At 64.8% G+C, this 15,658-nt stretch overlaps 7 protein-coding genes across 7 annotated transcripts; 4 read left to right on the top strand and 3 right to left on the bottom strand.

Moving 5' to 3' along the window:
- Window positions 1-286: 286 nt before the first annotated feature.
- F751_0875 (Obtusifoliol 14-alpha demethylase) lies at window positions 287-2,849 on the bottom strand (the record flags this gene model as incomplete). The annotated part of the gene is made up of 6 exons (XM_011399928.1): window positions 287-516; window positions 716-806; window positions 976-1,176; window positions 1,382-1,549; window positions 1,849-2,454; window positions 2,667-2,849. 6 exons carry the CDS (start codon window positions 2,847-2,849, stop codon window positions 287-289), a joined length of 1,479 nt encoding a protein of 492 aa, XP_011398230.1.
- Window positions 2,850-3,660: 811 nt separating this feature from the next.
- F751_0874 (Nuclear cap-binding protein subunit 2) lies at window positions 3,661-4,603 on the top strand (the record flags this gene model as incomplete). Its single annotated transcript, XM_011399927.1, has 3 exons — window positions 3,661-3,819; window positions 4,014-4,238; window positions 4,418-4,603. 3 exons carry the CDS (start codon window positions 3,661-3,663, stop codon window positions 4,601-4,603), a joined length of 570 nt encoding a protein of 189 aa, XP_011398229.1.
- Window positions 4,604-5,003: 400 nt separating this feature from the next.
- F751_0873 (hypothetical protein) lies at window positions 5,004-6,172 on the bottom strand (the record flags this gene model as incomplete). The annotated part of the gene is made up of 4 exons (XM_011399926.1): window positions 5,004-5,627; window positions 5,787-5,863; window positions 5,968-6,034; window positions 6,128-6,172. The coding sequence occupies 4 exons, from the start codon at window positions 6,170-6,172 to the stop codon at window positions 5,004-5,006; spliced, it is 813 nt and encodes a 270-aa protein (XP_011398228.1).
- Window positions 6,173-6,611: 439 nt separating this feature from the next.
- On the top strand, window positions 6,612-8,701 carry F751_0872 (26S proteasome non-ATPase regulatory subunit 7-like protein A; the record flags this gene model as incomplete). The annotated part of the gene is made up of 6 exons (XM_011399925.1): window positions 6,612-6,774; window positions 6,867-6,959; window positions 7,120-7,241; window positions 7,446-7,578; window positions 7,916-8,250; window positions 8,612-8,701. The coding sequence occupies 6 exons, from the start codon at window positions 6,612-6,614 to the stop codon at window positions 8,699-8,701; spliced, it is 936 nt and encodes a 311-aa protein (XP_011398227.1).
- A 466-nt stretch (window positions 8,702-9,167) lies between these two features.
- Window positions 9,168-10,625, top strand: F751_0871 (E3 ISG15-protein ligase HERC5; the record flags this gene model as incomplete). Its single annotated transcript, XM_011399924.1, has 3 exons — window positions 9,168-9,375; window positions 9,474-10,165; window positions 10,389-10,625. 3 exons carry the CDS (start codon window positions 9,168-9,170, stop codon window positions 10,623-10,625), a joined length of 1,137 nt encoding a protein of 378 aa, XP_011398226.1.
- A 351-nt stretch (window positions 10,626-10,976) lies between these two features.
- On the bottom strand, window positions 10,977-13,940 carry F751_0870 (putative sugar kinase; the record flags this gene model as incomplete). The annotated part of the gene is made up of 6 exons (XM_011399923.1): window positions 10,977-11,184; window positions 11,392-11,719; window positions 11,946-12,160; window positions 12,512-13,269; window positions 13,469-13,651; window positions 13,821-13,940. 6 exons carry the CDS (start codon window positions 13,938-13,940, stop codon window positions 10,977-10,979), a joined length of 1,812 nt encoding a protein of 603 aa, XP_011398225.1.
- A 309-nt stretch (window positions 13,941-14,249) lies between these two features.
- F751_0869 (hypothetical protein) lies at window positions 14,250-15,364 on the top strand (the record flags this gene model as incomplete). The annotated part of the gene is made up of 3 exons (XM_011399922.1): window positions 14,250-14,288; window positions 14,752-15,054; window positions 15,233-15,364. The coding sequence occupies 3 exons, from the start codon at window positions 14,250-14,252 to the stop codon at window positions 15,362-15,364; spliced, it is 474 nt and encodes a 157-aa protein (XP_011398224.1).
- Window positions 15,365-15,658: the final 294 nt, after the last annotated feature.

The following is a 15,658-nucleotide window of genomic DNA, read 5'->3' as shown; positions in this document are numbered from 1 at the left end:
GTGATCACCGAGCTCATCATGCTTGTATTTTTAGGGTACCTAGGATACGGTCCTGGACTCGACAGCTATGCCATGACGCTCATCAGGACCGGGGTGCCTTCCGCGTCGCAGCAGCTTATCTTTTGCGATTCCGTTCCCGGTTGGGGTCACGTGCTCCCATGGGTGCCCAGATTGACAGCACATCAAACGCCACATCTGGGCCCCCACCAGTCATCAGGTCGGCACAGAGCATGTGCAGACACGACAGGGGCATTTGCAGCCCGGGTTCGGCGGCCCCTCGCCCGCCCTACAATCTCCTGCGCGTGTATCGCACCCTGGTGGGCTTGGGGCCGATGACCATGGAGTCCCAGTCGGGCTCCGGGAACTCGTCCACCAGCTCAAAGGTGAAGTTCCGCAGCAGGACGGACCAGATGGTCTTGATCTGGAGGTAAGCGAACTGGGAGCCCATGCAGCCATGCCTGCCCCCGCCGAACCCTATGTAGGAGAAGGGGGCGGCCTTGTCCTCCTCGCGCGGCGCTGCAGGGGTGGGGTGTGTTGGGAGGGAGTGGGCTTGCGGCGTGCATGGCAAAGGCCAGGCAGACGGCATGAGGACAGATCCAGGGGGATGCACAGCTGGAGGTCCCTTCTGCCAGACCACGCCCTGCGAATGCTTCTCCCCTCATCAAACATCGGCACAGGACGGCTGAATAAGACCCCCCCACGAAGGAATCCGGACCTCTGAATCGCTCTGGTTGGAAGCTGTCGGCGTCCTTGAACACGTGCTTCAGACGGTGGCTGAAGCTAGGGGAGGTGGCCACAATGTCCCCCTGTGGAGGCGCAGAGAAAGGGGAGGGAGCGTGCGATGTGTGGCGGAGCACGGGGTTGCGAGGGGCATAGGACGGGGGGATGAGTCACCCTCTGAACTGCCGCTGGCTCCTGGCTTGGCCATCGCGATCTGCCCGAGGCTGCAACACCTCTGGCCCAAAGCCAGCGCACCTTTGGCACGACGTAGGAGCGGCCGTCGGAGGTGGTCACCTCGAACGGCTCCTTGGCGTAGCGCATGAGCAGGACCAGGGGCGGCTGCAGGCGCAGTGCCTCCTGGATGCAGTTGTGCAGGGTGTCCAGCTCGTTCAGCACGTCAAAGGTGATGTCGGTGCCGTGCTCCGCGATCACACGCCGCTGCTCCTCCTCCGCCGCCTGTTGGATGGTGCGCAAGGGGGAATGGGGGTCCGAGGCTGGGGCCAGGCGAGGGTTGTGAGCGGTGGCGGCCAACAAAGTTCCACGCACACACTGGGCTCGGGAAATGGCTGGTGAGCAGTGCGTGCCCTCAGGCCTGCCCTGCAACACGCTGAGGGTCCGACCCTCCATTCCACTCCCCCAGCACCCTGCCACCTGCCCGCACCTTGTAGTACTTCTGGTCGCCCGCCATCATGTACAACCCCGTCCAGGTGGATGTGATGGAGGAGGTGTGCTGCCCCGCAAACAGGAGGGCGATGAGCAGGCCCACGATCTCCTGATCCGTCGTCGCACGCCCGTCGTACACCTTCTTGTACCGGGAGTCAATCAAGGCCTTTGGATGGGAGAGGGGAGGGGCAGGGGGGGGTTGTTAGCATGAGGGGGGATCAACCCTGCCTGAGAATCATTGTGTGGCCCTGCTGCTGGTGAGTGTGGCCAGTGCAGGCAGGCGGGCATGGCGGGGCACTGAGACCCAGCTCCTGGAGTTGGAGTCTGGAGCCCTGCGTGGTGAGGGATCAAAGCCCCCGGTAGGCCTCCGGGATGTCTTCCGTGCCCCTCCTCGAGTGACCACCGCCTGCCCCTTGCGCACGGGCATCTGGACCCACCCTCCCCAGGCCCATGAGCCTGCTGCACCTGGAGGACGTCGTCCTCGGAGACGCCGCTGGCCCTGCGCGCGGCGATGATGGACTTGAAGATGTCGGAGAGCGCGGCGCGCGCCGCGTCGCGCTTGCGGTGGTAGGCGGTGGGCAGGTAGGGGAAGAGGACGGAGAGGGGCCGCATGCCGTCGTCCAGGTCGTGGAAGAGGTCGGCCACGCGCTTGAACATGGACTCGCGCACTTCCCGCCCCATCAGGGTGCGGGAGGCGGTGAGGATGATGAGCTCCCCGAACACCTCGGCCAGGTTGACCACGCCGGTGTCGCCCCAGGCGGCGAAGAAGTCCTCCGCCTCCTGCCGGAAGGCGGGGACGTAGGTCTTCAGCTTGGAGCTGCGCAGCGCATCGGCCACGAAGCGGAACTGCTCGGAGCGCACGCGCTGGTCCACATCGAACACCACGCCCTCGCCAAAGGTGGGGACATTGAAGCTGTACACCTCCGTCTGGCTCATGCGCTCGTCTGTGGCGTTGAAGAAGTGGGGCGAGGCGTGGGGGCCCAGCAGGAAGGTCATGCGCTTGTGCGCCAGGGGGACGGTGAACACCTCGCCATACTTGGAGTGCATGCTCTTCATCAGGTGCCAGGGGCCCTGGGAGGGGGGGGAAGGGGTTGCATGTGTCAAGGAGGCAGGAAAAGCAGGAGTGAGGAGGGGAACCAGCTCGCTGCTGGGGTGGGGATGCACGTCAGGGGAGCCGGGGCAATCCAGCACGCTGCATGCATGCAGCCCGGCGCACGGCACATCCTGCACACGACACTGACAACATCCCAAACGCCGCGGGAGGGGCGAGATCACGGACGCACCTTGCTGAACTTGAGCAGGCCACCGACAAAGGGCACGCCCTCCTCCACGGGGGGGGAGTTCCCGCGGCGCAGGTTTGCGGTAGCCCTCACGAAAACCGCGGCAGCCAGAGCCACGACCAGGATGCCCCCGATCAGGGTGGGAAGGGGCAGCGCGGCCAGGTTGGCCACGCTCGTGGCCACCATGTCGCCGGAGCTGGGTGGGGCGAGGGGATCCGGTGCCCTAGGAGAGCTCCTTGTATCGATAAGCACAGGAATGCAAACAATACAGTCACATTCTCGGGTCCTTAGCCATGGAGCTCGAGGAGTACGTCGATCGAGTGCAACATTTCAATCGAGCGCGCCCCCCTCCAGGCGGCACAGACGTGGAGACGTGTAACTTCTTCACTTTTAAACCGGGACACGGAGCCTCCAAGGAACTTGCCCTGTGCACTGGATCGCTGCCTTAATGCATCTATCAGCATTGTTCAACCGCGTGAGGTGGGGACTCTGAAGATTTGAAGATGCTGGCTGTATGCCTGCAGGATTGCAAAGCAATAATGTGTCAGTGTTCCAGGTGCCACAATCAGCGAATTCCGGCCTCGCTATATTTTCTCTGAAACCCGGATCGCTTTGATCCCCGGAAACATACAGCCCCATGTTGAACACAGAGCGGTCGTGACATGTGCAATCGCCGAGGCTGGCCTTTCCATTCCCAATTACACTAAGGGCCGGTGAGAGCCCTTCACTTCGACGCAATTAAGTATTCAGGAGTAACATGAAGTGGTTTCAGTTGGTGAAGTAATGAGAAGGGCTGGTGGTATCATAATCTCTGAGCGCGCCATCTCAAGGCGACGCTCGACGGCACTTCACCCGGCCCGTCACAAAGTACATCCCGTTTAACAATCGGCCATCAAAATCTACTTCTCGACACCTGAACATAATCACGTAGCGACTGCATATATATCAGTGTTGAAAGCAGTACAAATAGAGGGCGGCTCCCAGGCCTGGGCTCGGGATGGCGGACCTTCTCAAGCGTCTGCACCCACCCCAGGCCCAGTACCGGGATCGCCGCTTCAACGGCACTCAGGAGGAGTTTGAGGAGGTGCTGCGCCAAAGCACCACGGTGTACGTCGGTAACCTGTCGTTCTTCACCACCGAGGAGCAAATATACGAGGTGTGTGGGGAGGGTATCACGGCACAAACACGGGCACACAGCTTCAATTGGAAGAGCGACTCCAGAATCGGGTTGCCTCTGACACACGTTGCATCTTGAACACCTCTACGGACTCCTAGACGGGGAGTGGCCCAGCCCTCTCTCCCATTCAGCCTCGCACCCTTTGCTCCCTGCACCCCCATGCCCATGCCCAGGTTTTCAGCAAGACGGGGGACATCAAGCGCATCATCATGGGCCTGGACCGTCAGAAGATGACCCCCTGCGGCTTCTGCTTCGTCATCTACTACATCCGCGCCGACGCGGAGGACTGCATCAAGTACCTGAACGGGACCATGCTGGACGACCGGCCCATCCGCATCGACTTTGACTGGGGCTTCCGGGACGGCCGTCAGTTTGGCCGGGGGCGCAGCGGGGGGCAGGTGCGTGCATGCCACGTCGATGGCAGGGTCGGTGAGGGCAGAGGGTCCCTGGGGCCGCACATGGTAGGGGGCCCCTGCACATATGTGGCGGTGCATGCAAAGTTGTCACACGCCTCGGCGACTGTCCCACACCTACTACCCATTTCCCACTCCCCTCCTCACCTGGCCCCTCTTCCCAGGTGCGGGACGAGTACCGCATGGACTACGACTCCGGGCGGGGCGGGTACGGCACGGTGCTGCGTGGCGAGCTGAGCGCCCGGCAGCAGATGCTGAGCATGCTCAGCGGCGGCATGCCCGGCACGGAGGGCGGGGACCAGTTGCACCCCCGCCTGGCCGCCAGGGGGCCCGAGGACGACGACTACTGACGACGCAGCCGCCTCGAGGAGCGGGCAAGCGTCTCAGCTCAACACTACGACGCCCTGGTTGCCCAGGGCCTTCCCGTGCTGCTCTCCGAGTCAGGGTGCTGGCACTGCATCCGCTGGCTCAGTCCCATGACGTGTCCCCCAAGTCCTCCTGTGCCTTCGTTTTCTCCTCCCCTGCACCCCTTTCAACCTCTGCCCCGACTGCGCATGTGATCACATTCAGGGCGCACACGCCTGGGCCGTAGCAGAAGGCAGGCACAGGACCACTCGACGCGCGCTCCGAAGCAGCATGCCTCAGTGTACCGTGAGCACCAGGATTTAGACCACGCACAAGACCGACGCGCGCCTGCATGCCAGCCTCGGCGATCCACCCACCGACCCTCTTCCACCATCACCCCCAGCATCAAGCCAGCTTGGGCTTGATCTCCTCCGGCAGCCCGCCGGTGCCTGCGCCGGTGAGGTCGTCGGCCTTGGCCAGCTCGTCGGCCACCACGGTGCGCGCCTGGTCCACCAGGGCCTGGTACTCGCCGGTCACCAACTCCGCCACGCGCGCGTCGGTGATGGGCACCTCCGGCAGGGCGGCCAGCAGCGCGCCTACGCGCTCCAGCCCGGCCTCCCACTCCGCAGCCTTGGTCCAGAACTCGGACTCGGCGGGGTGCACGTCGGAGCGGGCGTCGGGGCCGGAGAGCAGGCGGCCCGAGGCCAGCTCGGCCTCCACCGCGGCGGTGGCCGCCGCGTCGGGCAGGTCGTCGCCGCGCCGGTCCTCAAAGTCCTCCAGCCAGTCCGACACGTCCTGGGCCCAGGCCACCAGCGCATCGTGCGCGGCAACGGCGGCGGGGTCGGAGGAGGCGCTGAGCGCCGCCGTCAGCTCCGCCAGCGAGGCGGGCTGGCGCGCGGCGGCCGCTGCCAGCTCTTCGCGCACCGCGTCTTCCACGGTGCGGGCGCCGACCTCGGAGCGCAGCGCCTCCACGCGGTCCTTGTACTGCGCCACCGCGGTCTTCTCACCAGACAGGGGGAAGGGGATGCCCTGCATGAGGGGGGAGGGTGAGGGGTGGGGTTGGTGTGAAGTCGGGGTGAGTGGCAGTCAACTGGTGCACCTCCGTGGTTCACAGGGGCAAGCACGCATGACCTGCGTGCAAAGATGCCACACCCAAACCATGACTCTACCCCTCCCCCCAAGTGGTACCTGGAGTCCCTTGAGGAACTCCCGGAATTGCCGCTGGTTCTCCCGGAACAGGGTCAGGATGGGGTCCTCCTCCCTCTCTGTGGGGGCGGACGGAGAAGGCGTGCTGTTGGTTGTGCGTCCGAAGTTTCTGATGTCAAGTACCACTTGCATCCAAGCAAAGTTTATAAAGGGCATCACTCACGCTGGGCGGCAGCCTCCGCGAAGAATCGCAGGTGCGCTCCCTGGGCCAGGGCCCGAACCTCCGGCATCTGCAGAGGTGGAGGCAGTGAGGTTGACACCGCGCTCGCTGGGAGCAGAAATTGTTGCACATCGCCCGTACACGCAGGGTTCACCCCGCTCACCAATCGCCGGAGGCCTGTGCGGGTGGCCAGAGCCAGCAGGGCCATGATAGTGGTGTGGTGGCCCCCCGACAAACGTTCTCCAGGCGCGGACCGGCCAGATATCCAATCAAACAGCAGGGTTAGGTACTCTGGAACTGGAACCAAGGGGTGAATCGGGCACCCAGGCAGGCTTACGCGCGAAGTTGGGGCTCAGTAACAAATGTGGTACAGGGTCAAAACATGTCGGCCACCCCTGCCGGAGTGGGGGTGCATCACTGGCGAATTGAGGGCGCGCGGAGGCTTCCACAGGGAACAGGCAGTGGTGAGCAGGATCGATTCATCAGTCCATCACCTGGCGTGGGGCATGCACCAGCCCATCTGATCTGCACTCTGGATACCGCATCCTTGAGCCCCTGCACAGTGAAGTGATCGGAGGGTGACCGATTCATCGGCCGGTTGTACGGCCCCCCAGGCCACGCTTCATCGGGCCCAAACTTGGCCTGACATGGTGGCTACTCAGGCGGACCAGGTGGTGATCCACCCGCTCGTCCTCCTGTCCGTTGTGGATCACTACAACCGAGTGGCCAAGGACACCAAGAAGCGGGTGGTGGGCGTGCTGCTGGGCGAGAAATACAAGGGCCGGATAGATGCTACCAACAGCTTTGCAGGTGAGGCAAGGCTCGGGAGTGGTCCAGATACCCTGCAGAGATGGGGTGCAGGTCACTGACGTGAGCCTGTGCCCTGCCCTTCCCGGCCACAGTGCCCTTTGAGGAGGATGAGCGGGATCCCTCCATCTGGTTTCTGGATCACAACTACCTGGAAAACATGTTCCGCATGTTCAAGAAGGTCAATGGTGCGTCGAGGGGTGGGCACCAGGGATGGGTGTGTGTTTGTTCTCAGAGTGTGCATGTTGTGTGGAGAGCGTCTGAGCATGGTGTGCACGCCATGCATCCGCGCTGCCTCGCACCCCAGACTGCGCCCGCAGCTCAGCGCCCCATGCCCCTCCTGCGCAGCGCGTGAGCGCATCATTGGCTGGTACCACACCGGCCCCAGGCTGCGCGAGTCTGACCTGGACATCCACGCCCTCTTTGCGTCGTACTGCGACAACCCGGTGCTCGTCATCACGGAAGTGCAGGTGCGGGGCAGCGTTCTGGATCTGCGCATGTCGCTGCTGGCTTCACGCTGCTCCAGATGACAAGCTTGGGTCACCAAGAACAGGGGGCCGGGCCTGCTCCCACAGATCGAGGTGGTAGGGTGCACCAGGCAAGAGCAGGTACACAATCCTCCTGAATATGCCTCCTCACACTCAACCCCACCCCCTCATGCTCCCCCTTTCCAGCCCAAGGCCATGGGCCTGCCCGTGCATGCCTACGAGAGCGTGGAGGAGGTTCGGGAGGATGGCACGCAGAAGAGCCGCCGGGTGTTTGTCAACCTGCCCACTGAGGTTGGAGCCACGGACGCCGAAGAGATTGGTAAGATGTCTGCTTGAGGGGGGGGGGGGGGGTATGGTCGGTGATGCAGGAGGTGCAAAGGGCCGCTGGAAGGCTTAGCTGTTGAGGCCCGGCCCGCAAGTGTATATGTGTGTGGGGGGGCCCCTTGGAAGGCCTCCGAACTCTCAGGCTGGCGCCCTGCCACGGACGCAATTGGAGCTGGAACATCTCATCCACCCCCCCTGCTCCAATGCACCCCTGCCCTGGCCATCTGTGATCAAGCCCCCTCCACACCCTGCAACGCTGCCCAGCTCCCTTTGCCCCGTCAGTCCTACCCCTCGCACTCCCGAGTCCCTCCCTCCCTCTCGTCCCCGCCCAGGCGTGGAGCACCTGCTGCGCGACGTGCGCGATGCGACGGCCTCCACGCTTTCCTCCCGCGTCGACGGCATGGTGACGGGCCTGCGCACGCTAGCGGCGCGGCTGGCGGAGGTGCAGCAATACCTGGCCGCGGTGGTGGAGGGGCGCCTGCCCCTGCACCACGACATCCTGGCCGGCCTGCAGGATGTGCTCACGCTGCTGCCCAGCCTGGGCGGCGGCAGCCTGGCCCGCGGCCTCTCCGGCCAGGTCAACGACGCGCTGCTCAGCGTCTACGTCGCGTCCCTGGTGCGAGCGGTGATTGCGCTGCACAGCTTGCTGGAGAACAAGGAGGCGCGGGTCGCCGCCGAGGCCGCCTCCAGCAAGGTTGGGGGGGGGAGGGGGGGGGATTAGAAGGAGGGGGGGGGGGGGAGCCAGAGGGCTATGGAGCAGGTTGTGTGTACCTGGTAGGGTGTGAACACCAAGAGAGGCTGGTGTGTTTTTCCGGCATTTGATGTTGTGTGTGTGTGTGCATGCATGTGGCTTGAGGGAGGGACGTTTGATGGGGAAGCACCCTAGAAGTTGGGCTGCGGGGTGGGAGTTATGACGGATGATGAGCGGTCGGCAGTTGCCTGCTTCGCCTGGTCCTATTGCGTAGGATGAGAATGGATGTACTGAAGGCAATCTCAACAATATCATCTCGACTACCAAACCACTTCAGGATGCGGGCAAGGTGGAAGGCGCAAAGGCGGCGATCGAGCGCGCCGAGCCCGAGGCGCCGGCCACGGCCGAGAAGAGCAAGGAGAAGTGAGCGCGGCGCAGCTTGTCACTGACAGCAGCACGTGCATTGGCGTGGAACGCGTGCCAGGTCGGGGCCTGGTGGACATTGGACCTGATGGGCAGGGATGCCAGGCCTCTTTGGCGCCTGCAGTGGCTGTTTCCAACCCAAGGACCCTGGCCTGTAACCTGTGATGCAGACACAGAGAATCCTGTCTTGACACAGTGACTGGACCCGCATGCAGGATTCGATCGTGTCATGGGTAAGGTAATGCTTGCATGAACTTCTGGAGGAATTCTCCATGCCACAGCCATCTGGTGCGCCCATTGTCCTGAGATTTCTTGGGCTTGGGCACTTTAAGAGGCCACGACCATAAAGGGTACGGAGGAAAGGCGAGCACGCGGAGCATCCACTCCCTCTGCTCCACCGAGCGAGTAAGACCTGCGATTGATGCCATCCCCTGACTATCGAGGGCGTAGATACTCAACAACATCTCACCATGGCGATCCTGCAGACTGGATTCATCGCCAGCGGTAGGGTTGATCCGGCCAACAGTGCCGAGATCACTTCCCCCACCCCGCTCGCCCTTCCACATGCCGATCTGGTCAAGGCGTACCCAGGGGGCTGGGGCTTCGGCTTGGCCTCCAATGCAGGCGGCTCTCTCTTCGTGTGGGGCGTGAACGCTGCCACGCTGCTGGACAAACAGGGTGCGGGACCGGCACGGTGGTGGTCGTGTCCGGAGCACTTTGCCGCTTATATTACCCGCCCTACCCCATCATGCCCCTCTCACCTCAACGATCCCCAGGCTCGGCGGAGGATGGAGCCGATCCGAGCGCCCTGGACCAGGTCCTCGGTGACGGTGTTACCACAGCAGCGGCAGGGTTCGACCATGTCCTGGTGGCCACCGGCGAGGAGACCCACGTGTTTGGGCCCTCCTACACCCCGCAGGGTGTCCGGGGTCTGCACCTGGCCTCCATCCACACACCGCACCCGGTGGCTGCCCTGGCCGCAGGGGAGCACCACAGCTTGATCCTGACCCGGGCCGGCTCCCTGTACGCCTTTGGCCTCAACCGGGAGGGCCAGCTGGGCACGGGCCGCACAGATGCCCGCGGCCCGGAGGCCCCCGCCCTGGTGCTGGGCCCGGGGTCCAGCCGGCCCGAGCCCATCACGGCGGTGGCCGCCGGGGCACGACACAGCCTGGCCGTGACCCGCCAGGGTCAGGTCCTGGGCTGGGGCTGGTCGCTGCATGGCCAGGCGGGCACGGGGGAGGCGACCCCGGCGGTGAGCAGTCCCCACCTTGTGGCCGCGCTGGGGCCGCTGGTGGTCGACTCCGTGGCGGGGGGCCAGGCCCACTCCCTGGCCCTCACCCAGGACGGGGACGTGTATGCCTGGGGCCTGAACGGCGACGGCCAGCTGGGCGACGGCACCACCCAGACCTCGCTCCAGGCAAGTCGACAGGGGTCTTTGGGGGGTGCAGATGCAGCGGACTTGCCAATGGTGACGCCTAGCGCACGGTTTCGGAGCCTGCCTAGGATTTTCGACTGCCAACAAAAATAGTGCAGGGATCATGGCCCTCGCTTGCCTGTGATCTGCGTCAGCCATGCCGCAAGACCAGAGCGATGTTTTTCAGTACTGCCTGTGCACCGCATACCCGTCCCTCGCCGCCCCAGCCACCGCACTCCCGTCGCCAACCCTCCACTGGCCTGGCAATCTCCTGCAGCCCAAACTGCTGGAGGCGGTGACGGTGCCCGTGGCCAGCATCAGCGCCGGCGCACGGCACTCCCTCCTGCTGACCCGGACGGGCTGCGCCCTTGCCGCCGGACACGGCGCGTTTGGGGCCACGGGGACGGGGCGCTACGAGGACAGCCTGGCGCCCACTGCCGTCGCCAGCCCGGCCGGCAGGCGGGTGACGGCCCTGGCGGCGGGCTGGTGGCACAGCCTCTTCGTGCTGGCGTGAGTGGGATGCGCGGCGGCGGCGTGCTGGGCAAGGTGCCTCCCTGGAAATCTGCACTCACAGCGCACCCCGGCCTGCATGACTTTCGCTGATCCCCAGTATGCGCCCTCTGCGTGACCAGTTTGCTCCAACAACCTCGCGACCCCTGAGTTTATTTTCTGTGCACTGCAATGCTAGCCTCCATACCGGCACGTGACCAGTCTGTGAAAGGCACCCAGGCAAGAGTGCACTGCAAGGTCCAACCCACAGCCCACCAGCTGCAATCCTTGAGTCCTCTCGTGCAGCAGTCCCCGCAACCAAACCCCAGGCGATTCTCCCAAGGAGCGCGTCACGACATCGCCCATAAACCCAACGTCAGGCGTCCTGCATCCACTCCGCCGCGGCGCGCACAGAAGCGTGCGCCCCCGGCGCTCGTGGCAGGCCGTAGTGCTGCGCCAGGGCATCCAGGACGCCCGCGTTGTCGTCGGCGACGAGCAGCGCGCCCAGCTCAGCGGCCTTCAGCACCCCGCTGCCGTCGCACGCCTTGAGCCAGGCCATGAGCGGCGTGTAGAAGCCGTCGTAGCTGGGGTGGGGTGGGGGGGAGAGGAGGGCGGAGGAACTTGGATGGGTGGGTGTCAGTCAGTCTGTGAGCGTCAAGGCGGCCGACAGGGCTGGTGGCCCATGCAGATACCAGCTCGAGATCAACAGGGTGCTCGGGGCCTCTATCAGGAACACCATGCTCCCCAATCCCACTGGCAGGCCACTCCTCTCTCATACATCCCAAACCCACTTGCACAGAATGATGGGCACAGGGTGCTTGGACCCCAGCTTGCCCAGCTGCGCGAGCGTGAGCAGCTCGAACAGCTCGTCCATGGTGCCCAGGCCGCCCGGCAGGAAGACGTAGGCGGTGCGGTCCGCCTCGCCGGGGCGCACCGCGCAGTCCACCAGCGCGACCTTGCGCGGGGCCAAGAAGCGGCAGTAGACCTGGGCGTCGGCGGGCAGGTAGGAGGCGGCGGTGCGGACGGAGGTGCCTGCCTCCCGGCTGATCTTGATACCGCCCACGGTGCCCCCTGCAGCCAGCGCGCCCTCAGTGGCCGCCTCCATCATGCCCGGGCCCCCTGCGTCGGGGGTGGCGGTGGTGGGTGCACACATGTGGTGCATCTCGCCAGCTGACTCTAACACACTGTGCGCTCGATCCATGCTGTCTGTCCAGAAGGGCACCATCAGCGACTGTGTTTGCCCAACCTTGGGATGCATCTTGGTCAGCACGTCCCAGAGCCCTCACTTTGCGCCTGCATCCCCCTCAATGCCCCACCCCCCTCCCCTCCCATTCCTCTGACCCACCTCCGCTCCAGGTGGTGGACCCCAGTAGCCGGGCCACCTGCTCCCCCAGCTGCACGGCGGTCCGCCAGTGCGGCGACTCGCGGCGCAGGCGCGCCGAGCCGTAGTACACAACGCCTCGCCCGAGGCGCTCGATGAGCGCGTAGCACGCCAGCAGCTCCTGCTGCACCGCCGCCGCTGAATCGCGCACCACAGCGCCGGCCAGCTCACCGTGCAGCCTGTGTTGGTGGTGGCGGAAGGCGGTTCCCAAGGAGGGGCGGGGGTGGGGGGAGGATTGATGGGGAGAGGGTGAGTGATGGGGTGAGTGGTGGGGAGCATAGGCATCTAGAATTCAGTACGAACATGCACATGTGTGCGAGAGGAGGTGGGTCCCGGCACGGAATGCTCCTGATAATTCCCTTGCCGGTATGTTGCGCGGGACTGTCACCCTCTCCTCATAGGGAGCCCGCATGACGGCGGCGGGAACATTGTCATCTGCCCTCAATAACTTCCCCCTCCCCTCTTCAAGCCCCGGCCCGATGCTGGCCCCCCATGTGTACCCCCCCCCCCACACATACACACATACACACCTGCTGTGCAGCCACTCCCAGGTGGCGTTGGTCATCTCCGCGCCCAGGGTCTGCACCACCGCGCCCCCCGCCATGCACCCGATCTCCGCGCAGCGGGGGAGCGCCGCGCCGCGCAGCGTGCCGTACAGGAACCCGGCGGCAAAGAGGTCGCCCGCGCCCGTGGCGTCCACGACCCTGACCCCGGTGCAGGCGGGCTGGGCATGCACGACGTCCGAGCCGCGCGACCGCACGACGCAGCCCCGCTCGCCCAGCGTGACCACCGCGGTGTCGCAGTGCGCCGCGAGGTATGCCAGGCCGCGCAGCGGCCCGCCCTCGTCGGCGCCGCGGCGCTCGCCCACCACCTCGCACGCCTCGTCCTCGTTGGCGAAGCAGAGCGCCACCGCGCCCGACTCCAGCAGCGCGCGCAGCGTGGGGCGGAAGGCGCGCACCACCTCAAAGGAGGCCAGGTCCAGCGCCAGGCGCGCGCCGGCGGCCTGCGCCGCGCGCACCGCCGCGTCCAGCATGCCCGGGATGTAGGCCGCGTATGCTGAGGCGAAGAGCCAGCCCGCGCCGGCACAGGACCCTGCGTCCAGCTCGCCGGGGTCCAGCGCCGCTGACCCCGCGATGGCGGTGCGCATCGTGCGCTGGCCGGGGGCGGAGAGGATGCAGCAGCGCGCGGTGGGCACGGGCTTGGCCAGCACGCGCGAGACGTCCACGCCCGCGCGCCCCATGCTGCTGCTGAACAGCACGCCCCACTCGTCCTGGCCCCGTGCGCCCACCTGGGATGAAGAGGGCGGGGAACTTGGGTTTGTGTGTGTGTGAGGAGGGGGGGGGTAAGGAGTGGTTTCTGAGAGTGGTGGAGACAAGAAGGGGCCGGATCTGTGACCTGTAAGGAACTTCAATATGTATACTACTGTGCGGACATTCTACGGATCTCGTGGCAGACAGACCTCAGCACACCCACTCACACCCACCCACCAGGCGGGCGTGCACGCCGAAGCCGGCCAGGCCTCGCGTGGTATTGGCAGCGCTGCCCCCGGCTCTGCTGTAGTACTCGCCGGCCTCGGCCAGGATGCGGCGGACCTCCTCCAGGGTCACGCGGTGGGAGCCCCCCAGCTCGTCGTCCACTCCCAGGGAGCGCAGGGAGCCCTCATCGGAGACCTGGCGGGGCAGGGGTGTGGATGTGTGCACGGTCAGGTCTGAGGATGCTCAGGCGAGTGGATGCTCCAAGGGAGCGTCGATTCTGGTTCCAGGATTTTTGAGATGCCAGCCATGCACTCCAGCACTGCAGGAGAACCCTCCGCCCCCTCGCACACCCATTCCGGCGCACCGTGAGCAGGTGATCGACGATCGCAATCGGCTGCAAGGCCACAATCTCAACCCCGGAGCTGGCAGCTCCATCGGGGGTGCTGGATGCCAGATCCAGGGCCAGCCCCAGCCGGTCTCCCATTGGAGCAGGCTCCACAGGAACCCACCACGGGAAGTGCAACGTCAATCTTCACGAGCGTGGTGTTGAATGGCTTCCATGCACTGGTCGGTCAACATTATAAGACTGCTCGGCAAAGTACGTCTCTGATCGCCTGTGCCGGTGTCTTGCAAATTTCTCCGACATGGCGCGCGCCTCATGAGACAGAGTCGCGGGCTCTCATCTTGGCCATGGAGCCCAGCACCCCCCCAGACGTGCTGCTCATTCGCCCAAGGCTATGCATGGAGTCTCGACCGCGTGTTTCTGTCGAAGGAGCGCCCCCAGTGCTCGTGCATGGCCGGTGCCAGGTCAAACCCCGGTCGGCAGGGTTCGGTGTCCTGAAGACCGCATCGGCATGATCTGCAGCATCAACCCCATCAATACGCCGCATCGGCGTGTACTATTCCCGAGGATCTCTGTAGACCGGGGTTCCCAGCGAAGAGGAGCGGGTGGGTGGGGACCCGATCGTGTACGGCAGGGTCCCACCACAGTCCATGCTGCAGAGCAGTCGGCTGGCCCTGGGAAGTGCAAGCCAGGCAACATTGTGGTCGCCGTCGACACAACGCAAGTAAGCACGAGCTGCATAGAATGGAAAGGATAGTCAGAACTTGAATCTGGCCACTCACCGAGCAGCCAGCAGGAGTGGCAGCACTGCCAATCCTGGAAGCATCAACATACAGCATTCAACAGACCAGGGCCTGGTGTGTCATTCCTGCTCGGCAAAAATCCTGGGAGGACCAGGCAAGAACAGGGAACGCCACTCCCTTGACCCCAGCCACCCCCTGTGTCCACGCAGGACTCCCTGTCGGCCCTCCACTGGGCCATCTCCCACCTCTACCGCGAGGGCGAGTCCTCGCTGGTCATCCTGCACGTGGTGCCCGACGTGTACGACTCACCTGCCCCCGGGTCCATTTACTACGAGGAGACGGCCGACCCGGAGCTGGAAGCCGCTCTGGAGGCCGAAGCACGGGCCTTCCTGGAGGAGCAGTTTGTGTCCCGGGCCGCGGCGGCGGGCATCCCGGCGCGCGTGGTGCTCGTGCGGGAGGGCAACACGCGCCACGTCGGCTGGGCCGTCGCCAAAGCTGCCGAGGAGCTGCAGGTCGGGAGGAGGTGTTGTGCAGGTTGGCGGGTGCGCATGTTGAGCTTGCCGATGCTCGAGGGGTTCGACCTGGGAAGGCCCATTGGTTGCTGGCATATGTCCTCGCAAACAAACACCCGGATAGCCATCTGCGCACCTGGCACTCCCTCTCACAAACTCCTCTTTCTGAAACTCCCAGGCCTGCCCGCTGGTGCTGGCCAAGCACAACCAGAGCGCGTGGGAGGCGATGTTCCTTGGCTCGGTGGCCACTTTCTGTGCCGCACACTGCAAGCAGCCGGTGCTCCTCATCCCACCCATCACCCAGAAGTGATGCCCTGCGTGGTGCTGGGCATTCACAGCCCCCAAGCGCCAAAGTATAGCCTCGGGCCTGCAGCACCATGCTTCATCCTGGAATTTGATTGTCCACGCCCCAACAGATCGAGGCGCTGCCTCCTACTTCATGGTGGACCCCGCCGCCCCTGCCCAGGCCCCTGTACACCTGCCTGCTCAAGCAGGATTCCTGTGCCTTGCCTTCATTTCCCCCAGAGTTTCGTACTTTCTTGTGTTATGCTCGTCAGTTGCAGCTTGCAGAGGGTACAGAGGTGACTCGTGTGGCCAAGTGCCT

The sequence above is a fragment of the Auxenochlorella protothecoides genome (assembly GCF_000733215.1).
Source record: "Auxenochlorella protothecoides strain 0710 unplaced genomic scaffold scaffold118, whole genome shotgun sequence".
In the NCBI taxonomy this organism is placed as follows: Eukaryota; Viridiplantae; Chlorophyta; class Trebouxiophyceae; order Chlorellales; family Chlorellaceae; genus Auxenochlorella; species Auxenochlorella protothecoides.
Note: the sequence above shows the minus strand (reverse complement) of the source record. Positions and strands in the feature narration are given on the sequence as shown.